General features: G+C 45.5%; 1 protein-coding gene across 9 annotated transcripts in view; it reads left to right on the top strand.

Annotated features, from left to right (window-relative positions):
- The window catches only part of LOC135524152 (neuron navigator 2-like), a 91,793-nt gene that overhangs the window by 47,441 nt on the left and 18,689 nt on the right, over window positions 1-25,663 (top strand). For 5 of the 9 annotated variants that reach the window (XM_064951383.1, XM_064951384.1, XM_064951382.1 and 2 more), the window contains 13 exons: window positions 2,469-2,775; window positions 3,151-3,814; window positions 4,706-5,146; window positions 5,466-5,537; window positions 6,151-6,311; window positions 7,688-7,864; window positions 12,595-12,647; window positions 13,056-13,079; window positions 13,233-13,307; window positions 16,391-16,474; window positions 16,585-16,708; window positions 16,863-17,014; window positions 18,940-19,115. In XM_064951383.1, the coding sequence (XP_064807455.1) occupies window positions 2,469-2,775; window positions 3,151-3,814; window positions 4,706-5,146; window positions 5,466-5,537; window positions 6,151-6,311; window positions 7,688-7,864; window positions 12,595-12,647; window positions 13,056-13,079; window positions 13,233-13,307; window positions 16,391-16,474; window positions 16,585-16,708; window positions 16,863-17,014; window positions 18,940-19,115 (2,510 nt within the window). The remainder of the gene's footprint in view (window positions 1-2,468; window positions 2,776-3,150; window positions 3,815-4,705; window positions 5,147-5,465; window positions 5,538-6,150; window positions 6,312-7,687; window positions 7,865-12,594; window positions 12,648-13,055; window positions 13,080-13,232; window positions 13,308-16,390; window positions 16,475-16,584; window positions 16,709-16,862; window positions 17,015-18,939; window positions 19,116-25,663) is intronic. The other 4 variants (XM_064951386.1, XM_064951379.1, XM_064951381.1 and 1 more) reach the window with 3 other exon arrangements.

The following is a 25,663-nucleotide window of genomic DNA, read 5'->3' as shown; positions in this document are numbered from 1 at the left end:
TTATTTCCAGTCCTAGAAAATGCACTGGTAGACGAGAGCAGAGACTGCTGCTTTGGCACCCGTTTAGTTTTCATGTTTTCTACCATTAAGATTTTCTCTGCATCCTCCTGTGCCAACGAGTGACTTAAACATCAACAGATGATTGAAGTCCGGCCCCAAAACCAGCTCTTCAAGCCAATAATCAATCACAAAATCCCTCCCATTTTCTCTGCAACTATTGCCTTGTATAGAATTGCTTTGTGTTGCATTTTTCTGCTGCTCTGTAAAATATAGTTTGGATATATTATTGCAGGTATAGGCCTAGAGATAAGTGTTTCAGATTCATGCTGATAAAGAACAAGGCCATTCAAATTCTTTCCCTGGCAATCCATTTTTATTAGTATTTTCAGTAGCTATTTAAACAATACCCTGTTATAACTGGGGCTTAAGTAAGCTTGGTGAGCGCCGGGAAAACACACTATACTGCTCCAACACATTGTTTATTTGTAGGCCCAACGTAATGGTCCTGTTTGCCCGCTTCACTCTCCAGTCTCCACTTTTTTTCATTTTTTTCAAGGCGGTAATGTTGATTCGTAAAGCATGAAAGAGCCATCTTTGCTGATTTCCTGTGGTAATCACTTCAGGTCTTGTCAGGATTTGTAGGCCTCCATTGTAGTCCACTACTTAATTCTTATTTCTCAAATGACTGTCTCGCCTGGTTCACCAACTACTTCTCAGATAGAGTTCAGTGTGTCAAATCGGATGGCCTCTTGTCCGGACCTCTGGCGGTCTCTACGGGGTGCCACAGGGTTCAATTCTCGGGCCGACTCTTTTCTCTGTATATATCAATGATGTTGCTCTTGCTGCTGGTGATTCTCTGATCCACCTCTACGCAGACGACACCATTCTGTATACATCTGGCCCTCCTTTGAACACTGTGTTAACAAGCTTCAATGCCATACAACACTCCTTATGTGGCCTCCAACTGCTTTAAATGTTAGTAAAACTAAATGCATGCTCTTCAACCGATTGCTGCCCGCACCCGTCCACCCGACTAGCATCACTACTCTGGACGGTTCTGACTTAGAATATGTGGACAACTTACAAATACCTAGCTGTATGGTTAAACTGTAAACTCTCCTTCCAGACTCACATTAAGCATCTCCAATCCAAAATTAAATCTAGAATCGGCTTCCTATTTCACAACAAAGCCTCCTTCACTCATGCTGCCAAACATACCCTCTTAAAACTGACTATCCTACCGTTCATTGACTTTGGCGATGTAATTTACAAAATAGCCTCCAACACTCTACTCAGCAAATTGGATGTAGTTTTGTCACCGAAGCCCCATATACTACCCACCACTGTGACCTGTATGCTCTCGTTGGCTGGCCCTCGCTACATATTCATCGGCAAACCCACTGGTTCCAGGTCATCTATAAGTCTTTGCTAGGTAAAGCCCCACCTTATCTCAGCTCACTGGTCACCATAGCAACACCCACCCGTAGCACGTACTCCAGCAGGTATATCTCACTGGTCATCCCCAAAGCCAACACCCCCTTTGTCCGCCTTTCCTTCCAGTTCTCTGCTGCCAATGACTGGAACGAATTTCAAAAATCACTGAAGCTGGAGACTCATATCTCCCTCTCTAACTTTAAGCATCAGGTGTCAGAGCAGCTTACCAATCACTGTACCTGTACACAGCCCATCTGTAAATAGCACACCCAACTACCTCATCCCCATATAGTTTTTTTTTAAATGTTGCTTTTTGCACCCCCAGTATCTCTACTTGCACATCATCATCTGCACATCTAGCACTCCAGTGTTAATGCTAAATTGTTATTATTTCGCCTCTATGGACTATATATTGCCTTACCTCCTAATCTTACTACATTTGCACACACTGTACATAGATGTTTCTATTGTGTTATTGACTATACGTTTGTTTATTCCATGTGTAACTCTGTGTGGTTGTTTGTGTCGCACTGCTTTCCTTTATCTTGGCCAGGTCGCAGTTGTAAATGAGAACTTGTTCTCAACTGGCCCATCTGGTTAAATAAAAGGTGAAGAAAAAAACATTAAAAAAAAAGAATAACTTAGTCTCAGCTAGATTGAAGTGACAAGTGGATTTTGCAACCCTCAAACACAGGAGATAGATGACTGAAAATAGACAGATCCTCAGGTGGACGGGGGCATACGTTACTAAGGAAAGCACCCTGGTCTTAACAGTGTTTCTTTAACGAGTGCTGTTTGCTGATGAGAATGTTAAAGCATTCACAGTAATAGGGGCATGGGGAGTTGTTTGACTGGAATGATAGCATAAGGGTGAGCTTATGAGGGGAGATGCTATAGTAGATCGTTGCTTTTCTTTCTGCTTGCTCTCCTTGTGAGATGATTCACCTGTTATTGTACTGATATGGTATGTATAGTATCTACACCACTTGAATAAACAGAAGTTACAGATGTTTTATGTTTGGTTTCCCCCTCAGCTCCAGACGGACGCGGAGAAGCACTCAGCCGTCGAGCAGAACTCTGTGTGGTCCAGCAGCGACGAGGTCAAGAGGTCAGACGGGGGCTCGGACAGCGGGTTCAAAATGGAATCGGGCTCCAAGTGGTGCCGCCGCCCCTCAGACATGTCGGACGAGTCGGGCAGGAGCTCCTCGGACCGCAAAACGCCTTCCATGGCCCACACAGGCTCCTGGAGGCGAGGCCTGAGTGCCCAGGTGGGCGTGACCTCGCCCAGGACCAAGGCACCTGTCACGCCAGTCTGCGGAACGCTGAAGACCCATGGGACAGGCACGTTACATACAGAGTAGAGCTATGTTGTCTCTGTCTGTAGTCCCAACAGCCACACTGTCTGTGTATTGTGCTCTGTCAGTCGGAACTGCATGGGTTCCTGGAGCATGTGAAAAGACAGCCAACAGTCAACCACAGAGAGGTTTTATCTGGTGAGATCATGGCTCAGGTTGCCAGGTGATGAAACCACTCTCCGGAGAACTGTTCTGAAGACGTGATCTCTTACCTTTTTATTATTGAAGTGGTAGATAGAGAGGCCTTTGAGTTGAAACATGTTGGAACTCAGCAGGATGTCTGATGCTACTGTATAACTGCACTGCTGAGTGAATGTGCTTGGTCCATGGTTGACAGACTGTGTCATGTCTCCACCCACAGGTAAAACGGACGACACCAAGGTGTCTGAGAAGGGTCATCTCTCGCCCCGGGCCAACAGCAGTATGCAGCGCTCCCCATCAGACACGGGCCGCAGCAGTGGAGACGAAGCCAAGAAGACCCCCTCCACCTCCAGCTCCAGCCGCACCCCCACCACCAACACGTTTGGCTTCAAGAAGCACGCAGGAGGAGGTATGACCATGGTGACAGCCAGTGGAGTCACCATCACCGGTGGCTCTGCCACCCTGGGGAAGATCCCCAAATCAGTGCAGCTCCACGGGGGTCGGGGTCTTGGTCGCCAGGCCAGTGTGGATGATGGCTACCTGCCTGTGAGCTCCCACTCCACCCTGCAGTACCGCAGCCTCCCCCGGCCTAGCAGAGCCTCTGGTGGGGTTCGCAGCACCAACCGCTCCTCCAGCACCAGCATTGAGTCCAACCTCAGCTCCAGGTCCAACATTCACCACGGCCCCAAAAGCCGTAGCCAAGTCCCCAAGCCTAGCGCCGGTGGCATCCCTCTGCCTGGCTCTGGATCTAACCAGACAGACAAGGAGAAGGGGGTGTCCTCTGAAGCCAATCCCATGGCCCAGGGCTCAACAACTCTACCCCCTCAGGGAGCCAGGCAGCCAGGGGGAAAGTACCCAGACATCTCCTCCCCTACTCTGCGCAGGTGAGCCCATCACCTCCATACTACAGTCTACTTAAAGTCCACCAACCCCCATATATCAGGGTCTGTCTTACACTGAATGTCGATGAGTCTGATCGTTCCTTCCCTCCAGCCCTGACAGCACTACCACACCATCCTGCTTGTGTTTCAAGGGGCGATGTATTCAGGCACAGTGCAAACAGATTTGAGTTGGGATAATCATCATATCGGCATTAAAGAACATTTCGAGAGCCCTTATCAGGGGACTTTTTGTCCCATAAACCAAAAGGCTTTATCACTAGGCAGCTAGAGGGCCTCTCTTCCCTTGTGGCCTGTGAAATAATGGCCTATCACTACTCATTAAAAGCAGGGTGACGGGGCCCAGACTGAGAGGCCAGTGTTTTCTCTAGCTCGAACCCAGGACTGGGCTGCCTGGTGTTGCTTTAACTGATGCTGCTGGTGCTAGGACTTATCGGACTAATCGCCTGATGAGGTAATGAGAAAAGAGAGCAGCTGTTTTCCCTCAGTAGTCTGAGAGTCTCCCTTCTCATTTAAACCTTGTTGATTTAATGTTGTCAAAACAAATGTGGTGTCTGTGGCACACGCTTTACATCCTGCTTTAATTAATATAAATGACCTGTTGATTAAAAGCCACGGTAGAAGATGTATGATAGCTGTTCACACGGACGCCCAAAACGGACCAGTGAATCAGAGAGAGAGATGAATTTTATTTGTGATTATATGGTTATACCATGAAGTAGGTATTGTGTTCCCGTGGCAACGTTGTGATATGTATTTGTTTCGATTCTCTTTGCGTTAACCAGCATTTTCATTACAAATTCCTTCAACAATTCTCTACTTAAAACCCATGTACCGCATATAATTCTCCTGTCACTCCTCTCCCCTGCCATCCAGACTGTTCGGCGGCAAGCAGGCTAAGCAGCAGGCCCCAGTCACCACCGCAGAGAACATGAAGAACTCCACCGTCATCTCCAACCCCCATGCCAACTCTGGCCAGCAGGGCGGCGCTCTGGACTCCCCCTCGGCCAGTAGCGGGAGCAGTAGCCCTCTGTATGGGGGTGGAGGTCGTCTGGGTGTTGAGGCCCATTCCCTCTCCCCCCTGGCTTCCAGCCCAGGCTCGGCCCTGTCCACCCCTTCCCACAGCCTGGCCTGGAGTAGCACCATGAGCAGGGATACCCTGAGCCCCGGCTACCCCTCCCTCAGCAGCCTTGCCACCAGCAGCGAGTCCATCGATGTGTCCCTGGGCAGCGGTGGCCACGGACACCACGGCCATGGTCACGACACACTGCCAGCCTGCGTCAGGAACAACGGCATCAAAACGGGAATCTCAGAAAGGTAGGAGCGGGGGCGGGTTCCAGGAACAGCCAGGTGTGGCTATGTGTTTGTATATCTACTACAAACTCCCCTCCCTTTTTCTCCCTTTGTATCTCGACCTTTAAACTGTTGTGTGCATGAGGGTTAACAGAAGTGTTTGACTGGCCATATTGATGATAAAGGAGATGATAGGAGACTGACTCCTAGCAGGTGTTGGTGGGATGAAAGCATGGATTCTATCATGACTGATGATCTCTCTGTTTTGCCCCTTCTCTTGGTGCTGCTCCTCTCTCTGTTTTGTCTACCCCTACCCCCTAACCCCCTTCTCCCTACCCCCTAGTCTTAGCCCCCTCTCCTCTCCCTCAGCTAGTCCCAAATTCAGCAGAAACACTTTACCCCGGAAACAGGACAGGTAAATGTGTCTATATGGAGCTAGGCTTGCTTGATAGTGAAACAGCTGCCTGTGTGTGGTGTACTGTGTTGTGAAGTGAAGTGAGCGTTGGATGTTTTCACTGCTTGCATCTCTTTCACCGCATGCACAGCGCCATCCTCTGGCTGAACTAAGAAGGGCAGGCCTGTAGTCTGAGGCCTAATCTTGAGATGTACATGAAAGCATATAGGACACAGCAGCTGTGATGCTTCTATAGATAAGAGATCAGTTAGCTGAAGCTGTCTCCTGTCTCTATATGTTCAGAATGACAACACACCTACCTGCACCAACACAGGAATTGGCCCTGTGATTAGATGCATGTTACACCAGTTTTCTTTTACTTTAACAAGGGCAGAACTCCCAAAATACTTCTCCGTAAATCACCATTTCCATGAGATTTTTACTCAGGAAAATAAATAGACACATTGAGAAAAATTGTACTAGATGCACATTATCAGACAGCCTTGACGTTATCCACGTGCCTCCCTGTCCATCAACAACATAGGTCATTATATCTGTGCAGCTAGTGACTTGCAACATTCACACATAGATGTGGATGTGAGGTGGCTTTTCAGCATCTCCCATCTCTCTCAAGGTACGGCCACCTGCCCCAGCTGCGTAGTCATGACGACCCCCGGGACTGGCTGCGTTCCCACTCTGCAGGAGGTCTTCAGGAGTCTGCCGGCAGCTCCCCCTTCTCCCCCGCTTCCAGCCTCACCTCGCCCTCCGGAGCCCGCTTTAACTTCTCCCAGCTTGGTAGGTGTAGCCTCAGCCCTCTCTACTCATCGCTATGATAATCATTGCAGGAGCAGTGATAGTCATCTCTGCACCCAGAACTAAATATTGTGTGCATGCTGGCTTAATGTTTCGTCTCTTTCAAGAGACTACAGTGATATTAGTGGTGACGTAAGGAAAAGTAGTAGTGATTATATCTATTTTATACAAAGGGTTGGTTTAATCCTGAATGCTGATTGGTTAAACCGCATTCCAGACGGTGTCAATTCTACAAGTTGCCACCAGCTAAATCTATGTTAAAATGCCTATTTACTCTGTTCCATCTGACTGTGCAATCCACTGTCTCTTCAGCCCAGCCAAGCAATTTATAAACATGATCTCCTCTATAAAAATCATCCAGACATTATCTCACATTTCTTTTTGACTAACATTTTGTTTTCAAAAGCTGAGATTTGAAGAAACCTTGTCTGTCTCTCCAATGTTTGCAACATTGTTTCAATATTCAAATTCGATCTCCAGCTGTCCCATAATAATGAACGTGTCAGGAGATGGAATGAGACAGACAGACAGGTTGCGTTTCTCAGCCAGTCTAAGTCATGAGTCAGCTGGCTTCGTTTTTATGGATATATATATATAAAGAAATGTCAATGAAAAAAGGTACAACTAAATAAAGTGCAGCTAGTTTGCAGTCTTTCCGGCTTCAGTTTGAAGTGTGTGTTGTTGGCAAGTTCCTCTGAACAACAACACTGTCCTGATGAGAGCACATTTTCTAAGCCAAGCGAAAATCGCACCTCATTAGCTCATTGTTATCGATGTATCCAAGTAAATGTCACTAGAAAACAGCTTAAACAAATGCGGCAACTTTGCTGTTACTCTGGCTGCACTTTTTGAAGTAACTGTAAGTTAGCATTAGTTGGCTAGCTAGCAAGCAAGGGATAAGAACATTGCCACCCAGTATGGCAATGGAACATTTAGAATGAACGAATAGATACAGAGCAAAAAGACTGAATGACTGGGTCGCCGAGTCTCTAGCAACCGAACCGATAGAACGAATGACCAGCCGGCTTGGGTAGCAACCCTAGATTTGTGTCGGCATGAAATAGTATGAATAAATTCATAAAAATAAAGTTTTTAATGAAAATATGGCAATCATTATTTGAATATGTTGGTAACCCGTTGTACAAAAGTGATAATACCCTCGAAGCCGGTGTTTGGAGGACATATTGGCACGGTTAGCAAAGCTCTGGCATTATCACTTCAATGTTGAATTTCACTCTTACTTTCCACTTGAAGTGAAGAGTAACAGACAGCAAGCAAAGATGTCTGATCAATGCCCTCTGCCCATGTCTGTTTTTAAGATAACCTTTGACCTGTGTTATGTAACGGATGTGTCCCAGCAGGCAGCCCTACCACAGCTGCACAAATCAACCTGGCCAACCTCCGAAGCGGCCTGGCCAATCAGGAAGGGCCGTGTGACCCGTATAGTGAACGCCTGAGGAACTCGTCCATGTCTCTGGAGGAGAAGAGTCGCACCATGAGCAGCTCTGGGTCCTTCAGGGATGGACTAGAGGAGGGTAAGACTGACACACTCTTCTACCTACAGTATCTGCTCTCACACATGGCCTCAGAGAAATACCGGTCAAGTCATTTTTTGTTTATTCAAGTTTTTTTAGAATGTTGTTTTGACACTCCACATGCATGACGGAACTATCATTTTACTTCTGAATGGATTATAACTCCCTTAGAAAATCAAGCTTTTGCTTAACAAAGATCATTTTTTGAAAGCTTTCATTCTTTACAGGACGCTAGTGAAAGATTCATATTTTTCTTACAAAATGAATATTTATTGAATCGACATGCTTCTTCAACCAACCACTTAAATCACCAGTGAAATCATTCATTACATTTAGTGTGCCAGTGTCTTTTGGAACCTGTGTTGACTTTCCACACATCTACAGTTGAATTGGGAAATAGAAAGAAGCACTTTGTTCGATTTGCGAAATGTACATAGACTGAGGTTTGATGATTGACTGCACTTCTTTGGCTCTGAATGGCTTGTTGCTCTTGTGGTTTGTGCTTGTCCTGAGGCTCTCACTTTAGCTGATCCCTCTATGATGCCAGGTTCTTGGCTGGTGTTGTGGCATGCAGGCCAGGGTGAGGAGGAGGAGGAGAAAGGCTGATAAGCATCTCCTCACCTCCCCCCATCGCAGACAGGCATCTGACTCAACACCAGCCTCCTGACAGGAGATCACAGATTATAGAGTAAACATGGGAAAATCCCTGCTCCAGTAACAGTATACATATCTGTGTTGTAGGTCTCGAGTCCAGTCTCGAGACCACATTTTGAGCATCTCGGTCTTGTCTCGGAGTCTGATGCATTTGTACTCTGTCTTGACTCGTTCTAGGACAGTGAGGACTCGTAATTTCTTCCCGAGACCACTAAAGAAAAATCCTGATTGGATATTCTTTTCACTTAATTGTTAACCCATTCCAACAAAAACTGAAAAGATTTGAATCAGAACATCATTGAAAAGAATAATGTAATTAGAATTATTATTATTAGAATTATTATATAAATCCTTAGCCCTTCTCTGAAGGTGTAGAAGGCCCTCATTGTTCGATTGGGTTCAAGTCCGCACTCTGGCTGGGCCACTCAAGGACATTCAGAGGCTTGTAATGAATCCACTCCTGCGCTGTCTTGGCTGTATGCTTAGGGTCATTGTCCTGTTGGAAGGTGAACCTTCACCCCAGTCTGAGGTCCTGTGCACTCTGGAGCAGGTTTTCATCAAGGATCTCTTCGTTCATCTTTGCCTCGATCCTGACTAGTGTCCCAGTCCCTGCCGCTGAAAAACACCCCCACAGCATGTTGCTATCAGAACCATGCTTCACCGTAGGAATGGTGCCAGGTTTCCTCCAGATGTGGCATTCAGGCCAAAGAGTTGAATCTTGATTTCATCAGACCAGAGAATCTTGTTTCTTATGGTTTGAGAGTCTTTAGGTGCCTTTTGGAAAACTCTAAGTGGGCTGTCATGTACATTTTACTGAGGAGTGGCTTCTGTCTAGCCGCTTTACCATAAAGGCCTGATTGGTGGAGTGCTGCAGAGATGGTTGTCCTTCTGGAAGGTTCACCCATCTCCACAGAGGAACTCTGGAGCTCTGTCAGAGTGACCATCATGTTCATGTTTTGCTGGGTGGCCTGCTCTAGGAAGAGTCTGGGTGGTTCCAAACTTGTTCCCTTTAAGAATGATGGAGGCCACTGTGTTCTTGGGTACCTTCAATGCTGCAGGAATGTTTTGGTACCCTTCCACAGATCTGTGCCTCGACACAATACTGTCTCGGAGCTCTATGGACAATTCCTTCAACCTCATGGTTAGTTGTTTTGCTCTGACTTGCACTGTCAACTGTGGGACCTTATATAGATAGGTGTGTGCCTTTCCAAATCATGTCCAATCAATTGAATTTAACACAGGTGGACTCCAATCAAGTTGTAGAAATACCTTAAGTGTAACGTGTATGCTGGGAGTCAAGAAGCAAGTATAGTGAATGCGCGGGAGCCGGCCGAGGCGCGGGAGCCGACGTCACCAGTAAAAAGTATACAGTGCCTTGCGAAAGTATTCGGCCCCCTTGAACTTTGCGACCTTTTGCCACATTTCAGGCTTCAAACATAAAGATATAAAACTGTATTTTTTTGTGAAGAATCAACAACAAGTGGGACACAATCATGAAGTGGAACGACATTTATTGGATATTTCAAACTTTTTTAACAAATCAAAAACTGAAAATTTGGGCGTGCAAAACTATTACAATTTTAGAATAAGGCTGTAAGGTAGCAAAATGTGGAAAAAGTGAAGGGGTCTGAATACTTTCCCGAAGGCACTGTATAGGCCTACTGCAATGATATACAGTTTATTAGGTACACCACCCTGTTCACGAAAATGGTTCAGTGAGTCACGCGGCCGCGGCTTGCTGTATAAAGCAGGCAGACAGGCATCGAAGCATTCAATTACTGTTTGCTTGAACGTTAGAAGAGCCAAAACGCGTGACCTAAGTTGACTTTCAGGCTGGTAAGATCTTCGGTGCCGGGCTCGCCAGTTCCAGTATCTCAGAAACAGATTGCCTCCTGTGCTTTTCACGTACGACAGTGTCTAGGGTTTACCGAGAATGGGGCGACAGACAAAAAACATCCGGTCAGTGGTAGTCCTGTGGGTGAAAGCAGCTCATTGAGGAGAGGTCAAAGGAGAAAGGCAAGAATCGTGCAGGCAAACAGGTGTGCAGGTAAAATAACAGGTAAATAACAGCGCAGTACAACAGTGGTGTGCAGAACGGAATCTTGGAACGCAAAACTTGTCTGTCCTTGTCATGGATGAAGCTATTGCAGCAGACGACCACACTGGGTTCAACTCCTATCGGCTAAAACAAGAAGAAGCGGCAAGTGATCACCAACACTGGACAAAACATTGCCTGGTCCGACGAATCCCGGTTCCTGTTGCGTCCGCAAAGTCAGGATTTGGCGTAAGCAGCATGAGTCCATGTCCCCATCCTGCCTGCTGTCAACTGTACAGGCTGGTGGTGGTGGTGTAATGGTGTGTTTTCCTGGCACACAATAGGTCCCTTGATACCAATTGAGCAATGTTTCCACGCTCCAAAGAATTCAAGCTGTTCTGTAGGCAAAGAGGAATGCGACCCGGTACTATATGGGTGTACCTAATAAACTGGCAACTAAGTGTATACCTGGACTAAATGTCACTATCTGTAACTACCTGAACCCCGTAACTCTTCATGGGTTTCCTTGAGCTTGTAGTCCTATAAGACCTGCCCTTGGTTTTGACACCAGTGCCTGGAAATCCAGACTGTTATGGAATGATTTTACCCCACTATACATCCACACGCTTCAGTGGACTCTGGGACATTAGAGAACACATTCAGGGCTCTAAATAATTGTACAAAGGCTTGGCAAGCAGCTAAGCATTTAGTTAAAGGCCCAGTGCAGGCAAAAACGTGATTTCTCTGTGTTATATATATATATATTATATATACACACACACACACATTTCCACACTATGAGATTGGGGAAATACTGGAAAATTGTGAATATGATAATGCCTTTTAGTTTAAGAGCTGTTTGAAAAGACCACCTGTAATTACAGCCTGTTTTGGCCTGCCTGGTAACATCACCAGGCAGTAAATTATACTGAACAAAAATATAAACGCAACATGCAAAGTGTTGGTCCCATGTTTCATGAGCTGAAATAAAAGATCCCAGAAATGGAGCATTTATGTATGTGAAAAGCCCTTTTATGGAGAAAAATTCATTCTGATTGGCTGGGCCTGGCTCCCCAGTGTGTGGGCCTATGCCTTCACAGGCCCACCCATGGCTGCACCCCTGCCGAGTCATTTGAAATGCATAGATTAGGGCCTAATGAATTCATTTCAATTGACTGATTTCCTTATGAACTGTAACTCAGTCAAATCTTTGAAATTGTTGCATGTTGAATTTATATTTTTGTTCAGTATAGTTAATAGACCAATAAGAAAGAGTTCCAAAACTCTCGTCCAATAACAGCTAGTTTCCCGTTTTTCTGCACCTACTCAGACCACCCCCAGACAGTTCTAGCAAAATTCTTTCTTATGAAATTGCTCTTTGCTAAGAAGCTATTTTTGTTTATTTTTGACTATTTTAATTGAAAACAATCACAGTAAGGTGCTTCATCGTTACCCAGAAATGATTTGAGATAATAATGGCTGCATTGGACCTTTAAGTTTGGCACTTCCCCCTGCTGTCATTTTAGTCCTACGGTGATGTTGTGGTTCCATTCCATTATGATTAATGGAGAGAGAGACAGCTCATATAGCGAGGCTGTGTTAGTGTAGTAACAGCACTCACTAAAGCGTAATGATGATGATGTATAGGCTGATGACTGCTGCTAAAGTGTGAATGTGTCATACTGTATGTCTCACCGGGGCGATTTTAAGTCTGGACATGTGGTTATGTGAGTGTAGTCAGGCAGTTAGATATCGGGGCTGATGTGTGGATGTCAATTAAAGGGTAGGCTACAACGTGAGCGAGTCACAGTAACATAACAGTGCCACGCACGCACTCACGCGCGGTCACACACACACACACACACACACACACCTAGAGCAGCACCTCTGTTGTAAATGTTCACCCAGGGGAGCTGTTTATGCACGTTCCTGTCTCCAAAGTCGTCAGAGGGGAGATGAATCCCTGCTTGCATGAAGCCATTATCCATGATTGACGTCGCCAGAGGAATGAGTCGAGTGTTGTTGTTTTGTTTCTCTCCAGTCCACGGCTCCTCTCTGTCTCTAGTGTCCAGCACTTCCTCTGCCCACTCCATGGTGAGCGACACTTTGATTCATGTTTGATGCACTGTCCAAACACACAGTACCAATGTTAATATACTTAGGACTGGTTTCCCAGACAAAGATTAAGCCTAGTCCCGGGCAAAAAAAAAAAAAAGTTATTTGAATTGAGGTTCTTCCTTGAGCATGCTTTTTAGTTCAGGACTAGGGTTCATCTGTGTCTGGGAAACCAGCCCTCAGTGAGCTTTATGGGTGAAAGGGAAGAGGGACCATCTCAATGTGTCTGACTTGACTGCCGAGTTGCATTGCTAATCAACTGCTTGTGGGAATCCTTATAGCCTGAGGTGGAAACTGAATATGTTCAGATTGTCTGTCTTGCTGTCTTTTCCCATGCATACGGTGACCCGCATAAACCTCTCTTCTCCTCTCCCCTCTTTTTCATAGCCGGAGGAGAAATCTCAGTCGGAGGTAAGAACAACTTTTAGTTTCCACCATTGATTACCTTTGGGACTGTAACATCATAACTGTTAATGAGCCAGCAAGTTATTTGGGTACTATATACTCTATATCCTAATATTATGTTTCCTATCGATAAGCATTATCTTGTTTGTCTGTTCTCAGATTCGTAAGCTGCGGAGAGAATTGGACGCCTCCCAGGAGAAGGTGTCTGGTTTGACCACTCAGCTGAGTGCTAATGTAAGTTTGATGGCAAATGGTTACTATGCTAAGCACTGTGGCATCATGGTTCCGCTGGTACTAACTGTCAGGGTTGGGGTCAATTGCATTTAAATTTCGGCCAATTCATAAAGTAAACCAAATTCCAATTCCACATTTTCCTCATTGAAAAGCACGGAAGAGAATTGGAATTGGACTTTCAGTGTACGTTGTGAATTGACTGGAATTTAAATGGAATTGACCCCAACCCTGCTAACTGTATATAATGCCTTGGTTGTGGTCATTGGAATGGATTTGTCCTAGTGTTGCGTATTACCAGAATTTAAACTACCTAGAAGTCAAAGAGTTCCAGCATTGCGCTTGGTGTTTTTGTTTACCTTTGCATGGCTTCCTACTGCACATCGAACATGACACTGGGTAATGGTCTGAGAGGGGAAGCAGGCGTTCAGCCCCATTATCTGCTCTCTGAATGTAAACAAACATGACAGCCCTGCAGCAGAAACAGCGTCAGTAACAGCCTAATGAAATGGTACATCCTCGGGCCCACATCCACACTGGTTATGTGATCTCACAAACAGAGATTTCACAACACAGCAGGCTAGAGCAGCTGTGGGGGGCTTGGGTGGAGTATGAAGGCTGTAGTTCCCTGTAAGAGGACTCGGGTTAGGCTGCTAGAGTATGGCCTGAGCCCCTGGTCTTACCAGCCCTGTAAGACATACCTGCACTAGGACCTGACAGACTATACAGCCTGATAGTGGAGGAATCAGCCAGCCTGCCACATGCCCCAACACCAGCCCCTCTGTCTGATGGAAACCCTCCAGATCTGTTCCCCGCCTTCCCTTCTGCCAAGCTATCAGCTCATATTCCGTGGCAGGCCGGGCTCTGGGCTGTGATAGGAATCAGAACATGTGTTTACTCATACCTCTGTGTGATGATCAGAACAGAAGCACCTAAGTATCCGTCTTCAGCGTCTGTCTGCTACCGGACTCATTCTTTATCAAAGTCAGACTGGTCCCTGACTGGACCTGGATCACCCTGAGCTGAGGCGCTTTAGCCATGTCAGCCAAAAGCCCCAGTCCGGGGGCTAGCAGCCCGGTGATGGTGACGTGGTGTCCCCTGAACCACTACCCGTCCCTGGGGAAGGAGGCAACCAGAGGGAAGGCCAGACGCAAGCTGCAGCCCAGGCTGAGACGTAGCCAGAGTTACAGCCCTGCAGGCCACAAGGAGGACAGCAACATACAGCAGGACCTCACTGAGGTGGGATCTGACTGGAACCTCTGGGCTCTCACAGGGCTTCAGGAGCTTTGAGTCTCTGGATGTTTTGTTTTGGGAAGTGAGCTTGAATGTTGGCCTGTGGGTATTTGTCTGTTTATTGTGGAGCTAGCAGTATAGCCTACTACTGCTACTACATCCTGGTTATTTGTCTGTTTATTGTGGAGCCAGCAGAATTGTGTACTACTGCTACAACATCCTGGGTATTTGTCTGTTTATTGTGGAGCCAGCAGTGTAGCGTACCACTGCTACTACATCCTGGGTATGTGTCTGTTTATTGTGGAGCCAGCAGTATAGCCTACTACTGCTACTACATCCTGGGTATTTGTCTGTTTATTGTGGAGCCAGCAGTATAGCCTACTACTGCTACTACATCCTGGGTATTTGTTTATTGTGGAGCCAGCAGTATAGCCTACTACTGCTACTACATCCTGGGTATTTGTCTGTTTATTGTGGAGCCAGCAGTATAGCCTACTACTGCTACTACATCCTGGGTATTTGTTTATTGTGGAGCCAGCAGTATAGCCTACTACTGCTACTACATCCTGGCTATTTGTCTGTTTATTGTGGAGCCAGCAGTATAGCGTACCACTGCTACTACATCCTGGGTATTTGTCTGTTTATTGTGGAGACAGCAGTATTGCGTACTACTGCTACTACAGTACATGGCTGGGTTGTGAGCTGTAACTAGAGGTTGGAGCTCAGTGTGTCTGTCCTAGATATGTCAGAGGACAGGCTCGTCTCTGTTGCAATGCTCTTGACGTTCTGCTTTTGTTTAGCCTGTGAAGCTGTTATCAACTACCAGGAACGTGATGTTTGATTTCATGTTTGATTTTTCTTCTTTTTTTAATTGCATGCTTTAGGTTTTCTGTGTAATGTGAATCGATTGCGCCGATTCTTGTCCTTTGCAAAGCATATCAACAACGGCGATGCATAAGAGAATATGTACTATCTAAAACCCACCGCAGCTTACGGTATGGAATAGTTTTAGCATTTATCTTCTACAACACAAGCCATCCATTGATTTCATGCATTTGAGGTGGTTTCTTTGGATGCATATGATTTCCAAACTGACTGCGCACTGAGTCGGACTGCAATCTCTTTGTACACCTTCGTCAAATTTCCAGCTGTGGCATTGATGAGTAAATCGACGTGCAAGTTGATAACCAGTATGACTTGAAGCAGCATGTTTCTCTCACACCTGTATCTCTACAAATACGTCTGATCCGTTTACTCTGCGTACGAGGAGAAAACATCCTAAATGTTTTCCCCTTAACCCGAATCCCTCTTTTTCCTTTCTCTCTGCTCGTCTGTGGCGGTGAGAAGGTAGCAGGTCTCTGGTTTCACGAAGCCCAATGGTGGCTAGCTAGAGTGTTTGTTTTTTTAGGACTCGTGTTGGCATGTTCATCTCTACCAGGCTACTGAACCACGGAACCCTGCCCAGACAGGTAGACAGGTAGTCGGCAGAGAGCCTGGCCCATTATATCAGCATGGATCCATTTCTAACATGCAGTGACTCCCCCAGCTGTCCCTGTGGAGCAACCCGACTCCCGTCGTTCTTACTCAGAATACTCAACGTACACCTTGACACGGAAGCCGTCATCGCCTGTGTATGTTTTTGTTTTGGCTCTGTGTCTGCATGTCGTGAAAGGTATATGGGTGTGTTCTTACGAGCGAGACCTTTTCCTAAAACTTTCCCAGACCCGGGGGGGGGCTTGCGAATCAAACAAATGTGTGTCAGTTGAAGGAGGACAAATGACATTGTCTGCAGGTCAGTTTGCAAACTTAACACATGGATAGCTGAATGCGTACTGCTGTGTGCATGTCCGCAGGCTCACCTGGTCGCAGCGTTTGAGCAGAGCTTGGGGAACATGACCATCCGTCTCCAAGGCCTTACCACCACGGCTGAGCAGAAGGTAAAAGGACTGGGGCCGTCAAAATGTCGGTTCCCTCAGAAATATGTCTGTCTTTCCTTGGATGGATTGTGATGCTACCTGTGTTGCTTCATCATGTTGTTGTATTTTAGGATTCTGAGCTGAACGACCTGAGGAAAACCGTAGAGCACATGAAGAAGCAGAACACAGCAGCCCAGGCAGCCATCGACGGTGTCATCAACCTGCCAGAGCTCACATGCAAAGGTGATAGGCCAGGTGAGAAGTTACCTCCCACATTAACATGAAACCCAGCAAGAACAAATGACTGTTTGCTAGTGAGAAAAAGGGCATCTGACACCGAATCAGAATGGATTAGAATTCTATGCTGGTCTGTGTCTCACTCTCTCTCTTGTGCATCCCACGGCCTCAGCCAATGAAAGCCCCCAGTCTCAGCAGGATCTGTGTATCCGCAGACAGCACTCGTCTGACAGTGTGTCTAGCATCACCAGCGCCACCAGCCACTCCAGCGTGGGCAGCAACTTGGAGCTGGATGCCAAGAACAAAAAGACGAAGAAGAACTGGGTAGGTCCTCCACTCTCTGTCTATCTAGCTGGCTGGCTAGTTGTCTGTCTGTCCCTCTATGTCTGTCTGTTTATCTACATGGCTGGCTAGCTGTCTGTCTGTCCCTCTATTTCTGTCTGTCTATCAACATGGCTGGCTAGCTGTCTGTCTGTCCCTCTATGTCTGTCTGTCTATCAACATGGCTGGCAAGCTGTCTGTCTGTCCCTCTATGTCTGTCTATCAACATGGCTGGCTAGCTGTCTGTCTGTCCCTCTATGTCTGTCTGTTTATCAACATGGCTGGCTAGCTGTCTGTCTGTCCCTCTATGTCTGTCTGTCTATCAACATGGCTGGCTAGCTGTCTGTCTGTCCCTCTATGTCTGTCTGTCTATCAACATGGCTGGCTAGCTGTCTGTCTGTCCCTCTATGTCTGTCTGTTTATCAACATGGCTGGCTAGTTGTCTGTCTGTCCGTCCCTCTATGTCTGTCTGTCTATCAACATGGCTGTCTAGCTGTCTGTCTGTCCCTCTATCTCTGTCTGTTTATCAACATGGCTGGCTAGCTGTCTGTCTGTCTGTCTATCAACATGGCTGGCTAGCTGTCTGTCCCTCTATGTCTGTCTGTTTATCAACATGGCTGGCTAGCTGTCTGTCTGTCCCTCTATGTCTGTCTGTTTATCAACATGGCTGGCTAGCTGTCTGTCTGTCCCTCTATGTCTGTTCGTCTATCAACATGGCTGGCTAGCTCTCTGTCTGTCCCTCTGTCTGTCTGTTTATCAACATGGCAGGCTAGCTGTCTGTCTGTCCCTCTATGTCTGTCTGTCTATCAACATGGCTGGCTAGCTGTCTGTCTGTCCCTCTATGTCTGTCTGTCTATCAACATGGCTGGCTAGCTGTCTGTCGCTCTGTCTGTTCGTCTGTCTGTCTCTGTCTGCACGTCTAATCTGTCAGATGTTCTTGCCCTTTCCTCCAATCCTTCTGTTTGTGCTCAGCCTTCTTGCACAGGAGCAAAGGTGAATATGGTTATTGTTATTAGTGAGCTGCTCTAGAAACTAGATTGTGAGTTGAGAATTGTGAGGTGTTACCTTATTACACATGGCAAAACCGCAAAGAAACTGCACGCAACTACGAAAAGGTCTCCTGTAATCTGTTAGTCGGGAGACACGAGGTTAGGTCAATATACTCATGCATTTTCTGCCTGTAGAAAAGAGGTGTGGACACAGTATGTATGTTGTTTGAACACTGCCTGTACTAACCTAATGAAGTCAAATGAAAATGTCTGCGCGTGCGTTCTTTTGTCCTGACATGATGCTGTTGCGTGTGCTGGAGGGAAGGTGAATGATGACTATGTACGCAGACGGTGATGATACTAGTATCTGTGTATTAGTTAGAAGTACAACCGTGGCGTACCTGACTATTTGACCACAAGGGGGCAGATGACTACTGAGTTTAAATATCTACATCTCCCCTTTAGTGGTTGAGTAGTCGTGTCAATTAGTGAGAAGTTTGTAAAAGGTGATAACTCTTCCTCCCTAGCCTTGTGTTCATTCCTTGTTTGTAGCTGTGAGGGTATAGTTTGCGTTCAGTCTCTTTAGTGAGCCGCCTTGTGGACAGCCTGTCTGTTAAGACCTGTCTTAAACAAAACAAATCCACCCTACCTCTATTGTGTCTCCAAGTTGAAATGGTCTATGATCAGCATGCTATGGTCTTGTCTTTCCCCTCTTGTGCTCTCCTATCGTGTGGAGGTTTATGAGGTAAGATTAACACACTCATTTCCAAAATGGACTTTTATTCCTTGATTAGGTGGAGATAGTGAAAGAGTAGAGTAGTTTGTAAACTGTTTTGTGATTCAAAATGTATTTCTAGGCCCCTTATATGTCTGTGTGGTTTACTATGTAATCAAGTCTCTCTGTTTTCTTCTCTTCTCTGACCCTATCCTTGGCTGCAGCTGCGGAGCTCCTTCAAGCAGGCATTTGGGAAGAAGAAGTCATCCAAGTCTGCGTCCTCCCACTCCGACGTAGAAGAGATGGCCGACTGTTCCCTGCCCTCCTCCCCCAAGCTAACTGCATACAACGGCTCCACCGCCTCAACAGCCATGATCCGGAACTCCCACTCCAACTCTCTGTGAGTACCAGGGCCCAGGCTATTAGACACTCACCTGTTTCTAAATGGGAGGGGATTGTGGATCATAGTGGAAGCTCCCTGTTTTCTCATTTAATACAGTCAACTCAGGGGTCTGGATGATCACATGACCGTATTAATGATTACTACGGACTCCCATAGTGTCTGATACTGCTCGCTCAACAGCTTTATATTATATATTCACTAACGTTCAAAGGTTTGGGGTCACTTAGAAATGCCCTTGTTTCCCATGAAAACATAGATGAAATCAGTTGCAAAAGGAATAGGAAATATAGTCAAGACGTTGACAAGGTTATAAATAATGATTTTTGATTGAAATAATAATTGAAATAATAAGTCCTTCAAACTTTGCTTTCGTTCAAAAGAATCCTCCATTTGCCGTAATTACAGCCTTGCAGACCTTTGGAATTCTAGTTGTCAATTTGTTGAGGTAATCTGAAGAGATTTCACCCCATGCTTCCTGAAGCACTTCCCACAAGTTGGATTGGCTTGATGGGCACTTCTTATGTACCATACGGTCAAGCTGCTCCCACAACAGCTCAATCCGGTTGAGATCCGGTGACTGTGCTGGCCACTCCATTATAGACAGAATACCAGCTGACTGCTTCTTCCCTAAATAGTTCTTGCATAGTTTGGAGCTGTGCTTTGGGTCATTTTCCTGTTGTAGGAGGAAATTGGCTCCAAGTAAGTACCGTTCACAGGGTGTGGTATGGCATTGCAAAATGGAATGATAGCCTTCCATCTTCCACCTTTTACCCTGTACAAATCTCCCACTTTACCACCACCAAAAATCAAATCAAATCAAATGTTTTTATATAGCCCTTTGAACATCAGCTGATATCTCAAAGTGCTGTACAGAAACCCAGCCTAAAACCCCAAACAGCAAGCAATGCAGGTGTAGAAGCACGGTGACTAGGAAAAACTCCCTAGAAAGGCCAAAACCTAGGAAGAAACCTAGAGAGGAACCAGGCTATGAGGGGTGGCCAGTCCTCTTCTGGCTGTGCCGGGTGGAGATTATAACAGAACATGGCCAAGATGTTCAAATGTTCATAAATGACCAGCATGGTCAAATAATAATGATCACAGGCAGAACAGTTGAAACTGGAGCAGCAGCACGGCCAGGTGGACTTGGGACAGCAAGGAGTCATCATGCCAGGTAGTCCTGAGGCATGGTCCTAGGGCTCAGGTCCTCCGAGAGAGAGAAAGAAAGAGAGAAAGAGAATTAGAGAGTGCATACTTAAATTCACACACGACACCGGATAAGACAGGGAGAAGTACTCCAGATATAACAAACTGACCCTAGCCCCCCAACACATAAAGTACTGCAGCATAAATACCACTAGAGGGATATCTTCAACCACCAACTTACCATCCTGAGACAAGGCCGATTATAGCCCACAAATATCTCCGCCACGGCTCAACCCAGACAGGAAGATCACATCAGTGACTCAACCCACTCAAATGACGCACCCCTCCTAGGGATGGCATGAAAGAGCACCAGTAAGCCAGTGGCTCAGCCCCTGTAATAGGGTTAGAGGCAGAGAATCCTAGTGGAAAGAGGGGAACCGGCCATGCAGAGACAGCAAGGGCGGTTCGTTGCTCCAGAGCCTTTCCGTTCACCTTCACACTCCTGGGACAGACCACACACAATCATATGACCCACTGAAGAGATGACTCTTCAGTAAAGACTTGAAGGTTGAGACCGATTTTGCGTCTCTCACATGAGTAGGCAGACCATTCCATAAAAATGGAGCTCTATAGGAGAAAGCCCTGCCTCCAGCTATTTGCTTAGAAATTCTAGGGACTATTAGGAGGCCTGCGTCTTGTGACCGTAGCGTACGTGTAGGTATGTACGGCAGGACCAAATCAGAGAGATAGGTAGGAGCAAGCCCTGTAATGCTTTGCAGGTTAGCAGTAAAACCTTGAAATCAGCCCTTGCCTTGGCAGGAAGCCAGTGTAGGGAGGCTAGCACTGGAGTAATAAGATAAAATTGCTTGGTTCCAGTCAGGAAGTTTATTTAGTGCTTTATCCGGGTAGCCGGAAAGTAGAGCATTTCAGTAGTCTAACCTAGAAGTAACAAAAGCATGGATTAATTTTTCTGCATCATTTTTGCACAGAAAGTTTCTGATTTTTGCAATGTTACGTAGATGGAAAAAAGCTGTCCTTGAAACAGTCTATATGTTCACCAGAAGAGAGATCAGGGTCCAGAGTAACGCCGAGGTCCTTCACAGTTTTATTTGAGACGACTGTACAACCATTAAGATTAATTGTCAGATTCAACAGAAGATCTGTTGAAAGACCCCCAGACCATCACATAGCCTCCACCACCAAAAGACAGAAATACCTTATTTACATAGGTATTCAGACCCTTTGCTGTAAGACTTGAAATTGAGCTCAGGTGCATCCTGTTTCCATTGATCATCCTTGAGAAGTTTCTGCAACTTGATTGGAGTCCACCTGTGGTAAATTCAATTGATTGGATATGATTGTGAAAGGCACACACCTGTTTATATAAGGTCTGGTTGACAGTGCATGTCAGAGCAAAAACCAAGCCATGAGGTTGAAGGAATTGTCTGTAGAGTTCCGAGACAGGATTGTGTTGAGGCACAGATCTGGGGAAGGGTACCAAAAAATGTCTGCAGCATTGAAGGTACTCAATAACACAGTGGCCTCCATAATTCTTAAATGGAAGAAGTCTGGAACCACCAAGACGTAGAGCTGGCCACCCGGCCAAACTGAGCAATTGGGGGAGAAGGGCCTTAGTCAGGGACGTGACCAAGAACCCGATGGTCACTCTGACAGAGCTCCAGAGTTCTTCTGTGGAGATGGGAGAACCTTCCAGAAGGACAACAATCTCTGCAGCACTCCACCAATCAGGCCTTTATTGTAGAGTGGTGAGACGGAAGCCACACCTCATTAAAGACATGACAGCCAGCAAGGACTCAGACCATGAGAAACAAGATTTTCTGGTCTGATGAAACCAAGATTGAACTCTTTGGCCTGAATGCCAAGCGTCACATCTGGAGGAAACCTGGCACGATCCCTACAGTGAAGCATGGTGGTAGCAGCATCATGCTGTGGGGATGTTTTTCAGCAGCAGGGACTGGGAGACTAGTCAGGATTGAGGGAAAGATGAACGGAGCAAAGTACAAAGAGATCCTTGATGAAAGCCTGCTCCAGAGCGCTCAGGATCACAGACTTGGGCAAAGGTTCACTTTCCAACAGGACATGACCCTAAGCACACAGTCAGACAACACAGGTCTCTGAATGTCCTTGAGTGGCCCAGCCAGAGCCCGGACTTGAATCTGATCAAACATCTCTGGAGAGACCTGAAAATAGCTGTGCAACGACACTCCCCATACAACCTGACAGAGCTTAAGAGAATCTGCAGAGAAGAATGGGAGAAACTCCCCAAATACAGGTGTGCCAAGCTTGTAGTGTCATACCCAAGAAGACTGGAGTCTGTAATCGCTGCCAATGGGGCTTCAACAAAGTACTGAGTAAAGGGTCTGACTAGTTACATAAATGTGATTGGTTCAGTTTTTTACATTTTTATAAAATTGCCAAATTCTCTAAAATTGACGTCGTAGGCAGCTTATGGTAGAGAAATTAACATTAAATTCTCAGGCATCAGCTCTGATGGACATTACTGCAGTCAGCATGCCAATTGCGAGCTCCCTCAACTCACAGACATCTGTGGCATTGTGTTGTGTGACAAAACTGCACATTTTAGCCTGGCCTTCTTATTGTCCCCAGCACAGCGTGCACCTGTGTAATGACCATGCTGTTTAATCAACTTCTTGATATGTCACACCTGTCAGGTGGATGGATTATCTTGGCAAAGGAGAAATGCTCACTAACAGCGACGTAAACAAATTTTTGCACAAAATTTGAGAGAAATACGATTTATGTCTGTATGGAACATTTCTGGAATCTTTTATTTCAGCTCGTGAAACATGGGACCAATTCTTTACATGTTGCGTTTATAGTTTTGTTCAGTATACAGTGGCAAGAAAAAGTATGTTAACCTTTTGGAATTACCTGGGTTTCTGCATAAATTGATCTGATCTTCATCTAAGTCACAACAATAGACAAACATAGTGTGCTTAAACTAATAACACACAAATTATTGTATTTTTCTTGTCTATATTGAATACATCATTTAAACATTCACAGTGTAGGTTGGAAAAAGTATATGAACCCCAAGGCTAATGGGGTCAGGAGTCAGCTAAACCTGGAGCCCAATCAATAAGACGAGATTGGAGATGTTGGTTAGAGCTGCCTTGCCCTATAAAAAAAACACAAAAAAATTTGAGTTTGCTATTCACAAGAAGCATTGCCTGATGTGAACCATTCCTCAAACAAAAGAGATCTCAGAAGACCTCAGATGAGGAATTGCTGACTTGCATAAAGCTGGAAAGGGTTACAAAAGTATCTCTAAAAGCCTTGATGTTCATCAGTCCACAGTAAGACTAGTTGTCTATAAATGGAGAAAGTTCAGCACTGTTGCTAATCTCCCTAGGAGTGGTCGTCCTGCAAAGATGACTGCAAGAGCACAGCGCAGAATGCTCAATTAGGTTAAGAATAATCCTAGTGTCAGTTAAAGACTTACAGAAATCTCTGGAACATGCTAACATCTCTGTTAGATGAGTCAACACTAAACAAGAATGGTGTTCATGGGAGGACACCACAGAAGAAGCCACTGCTGTCCAAAAAAAACATTGCTGCATTTCTGAAGTTTACCAAAGTGCACCTGGATGTTCCACAGTGCTACTTGCAAAATATTCTCTGGACAGATGAAACTACAGTTGAGTTGTTTGGAAGGATCACACAACACCGTGTGGAGAAAAAAGGCACAGCACACCAACATCAAAACCTCATCCCAACTGTAATATATTGTGGAGGGAGCATCATGGTTAGGGGCTGCTTTGCTGCCTCAGGGCCTGGATAGCTTGTTATCACAGAAAAATGAATTCCCAAGTGTCTCTGTCCGCCAATTGAAGCTCAACAGAAGTTGGGTGATGCAACAGGACAACGACCCAAAACACAGTAGTAAATCAACAACAGAATGGCTTCAACAGAAGAAAATACGCCTTCTGGAGAGTCCTGACCTCAACCCGATTGAGATGCTGTGGCATGACCTCAATAGAGCAGATTACACCAGCCATCCCAAGAATATTGCTGAACTGAAACAGTTTTGTAAAGAGGAATGGTCCAAAATTCCTCCTGACCGTTGTGCAGGTCTGATCCACAAATACAGAACATGTTTGATTGAGGTTATTGCTGCCAAAAAGGAGGGTCAACCAGTTATTAAATCCAAGGGTTCACATACTTTTCCCACCCTGCACTATGAATGTTTACACGGCGTGTTCAATAAAAACACGAGTGTGTTATTAGTTTAAGCAGACTGTGTTTGTCTGTTGTTGTGACCTAGATGCAGATCAGATCAAATGTTATGGCACATTTATGCAGAAATACAGGTAATTCCAAAGGGTTCACATACTTTTTCTTGCCACTGTATATATACAGTACCAGTCAAAAGTTTGGACACACCTACTCATTCAATGGTTTTTCTTTATTTGTGCAGTTTTCTACATTGTAGAATAATGGGGAAAGACATCAAAACTATGAAATAACACACATGGAATCATGTAGTAACCAAAAAAAGTGTTCAACAAATCAAAATATATTTGAGATTCTTCAAAGTTGCCTTGATGACAGCTTTGCACACACTTCGCGTTCTCTCAACCAGCTTCATGAGGTAGTCACCTGAAATGCATTTCAATTAACCTTGTGCCTTGTTAAAAGTTAATTTGTAGAATTTATTTCCTTCTTTTGAGCCAATCAGAAATATTTCAAATTTCAAAAACTTTGAAAGTTTCTTCAAGTGCAGTCGCAAAAACCATCCAGCGCTATGATGAAACTGGCTTTCACGAGGACCTCCACAGGAAAGGAAGACCCAGCATTACCTCTGCTGTAGAGGAAAAATTAACAAAATTAACTGAGTTAACTGCACCTCCAGATTGCAGCCCAAACAACAAATGCTTCACAGAGTTCAAGTAACATTCACATCTCAACATCAACTGTTCAGAGGAGACAATGTGAATCTTCATGTCTTCATGTTCGAATTGCTGCAAAGAAACCACTACTAAAGGACACCAATAATAAGAAGAGACTTGCTTGGGCCAAGAAACACGAGCAATGGACATTAGACCGGTAGAAATCTGTCCTTTGGTTTAATGAGTCCACATTTTAGATTCCAACTGCCGTGTCTTTGTGAGACGCAGAGTAGGTAAACAGTTGATCTCTTCAGGTGTGGTTCCAACCGTGAAGCGTGGAGGAGAAGGTGTGATGGTGTGGGGGTGCTTTGCTGGTGACACTGTCAGTGATTTATTTAGAATTCAAGGCACACTTAACCAGCAAGGCTCCCACAGCATTCTACAGCAATATGCCATCCCGTCTGGTTTGAGCTTAGTGGTACTATCATTTGTTTTTCGACAGGACAATGACCCAACACACCTCCAGGCTGT

Source organism: Oncorhynchus masou, chromosome 31 (assembly GCF_036934945.1).
Source record: "Oncorhynchus masou masou isolate Uvic2021 chromosome 31, UVic_Omas_1.1, whole genome shotgun sequence".
Lineage (NCBI taxonomy): Eukaryota > Metazoa > Chordata > Actinopteri > Salmoniformes > Salmonidae > Oncorhynchus > Oncorhynchus masou.
The sequence above is the reverse complement of the archived record's forward strand: the minus strand, read 5'-3'. Positions and strand labels throughout refer to the sequence as shown.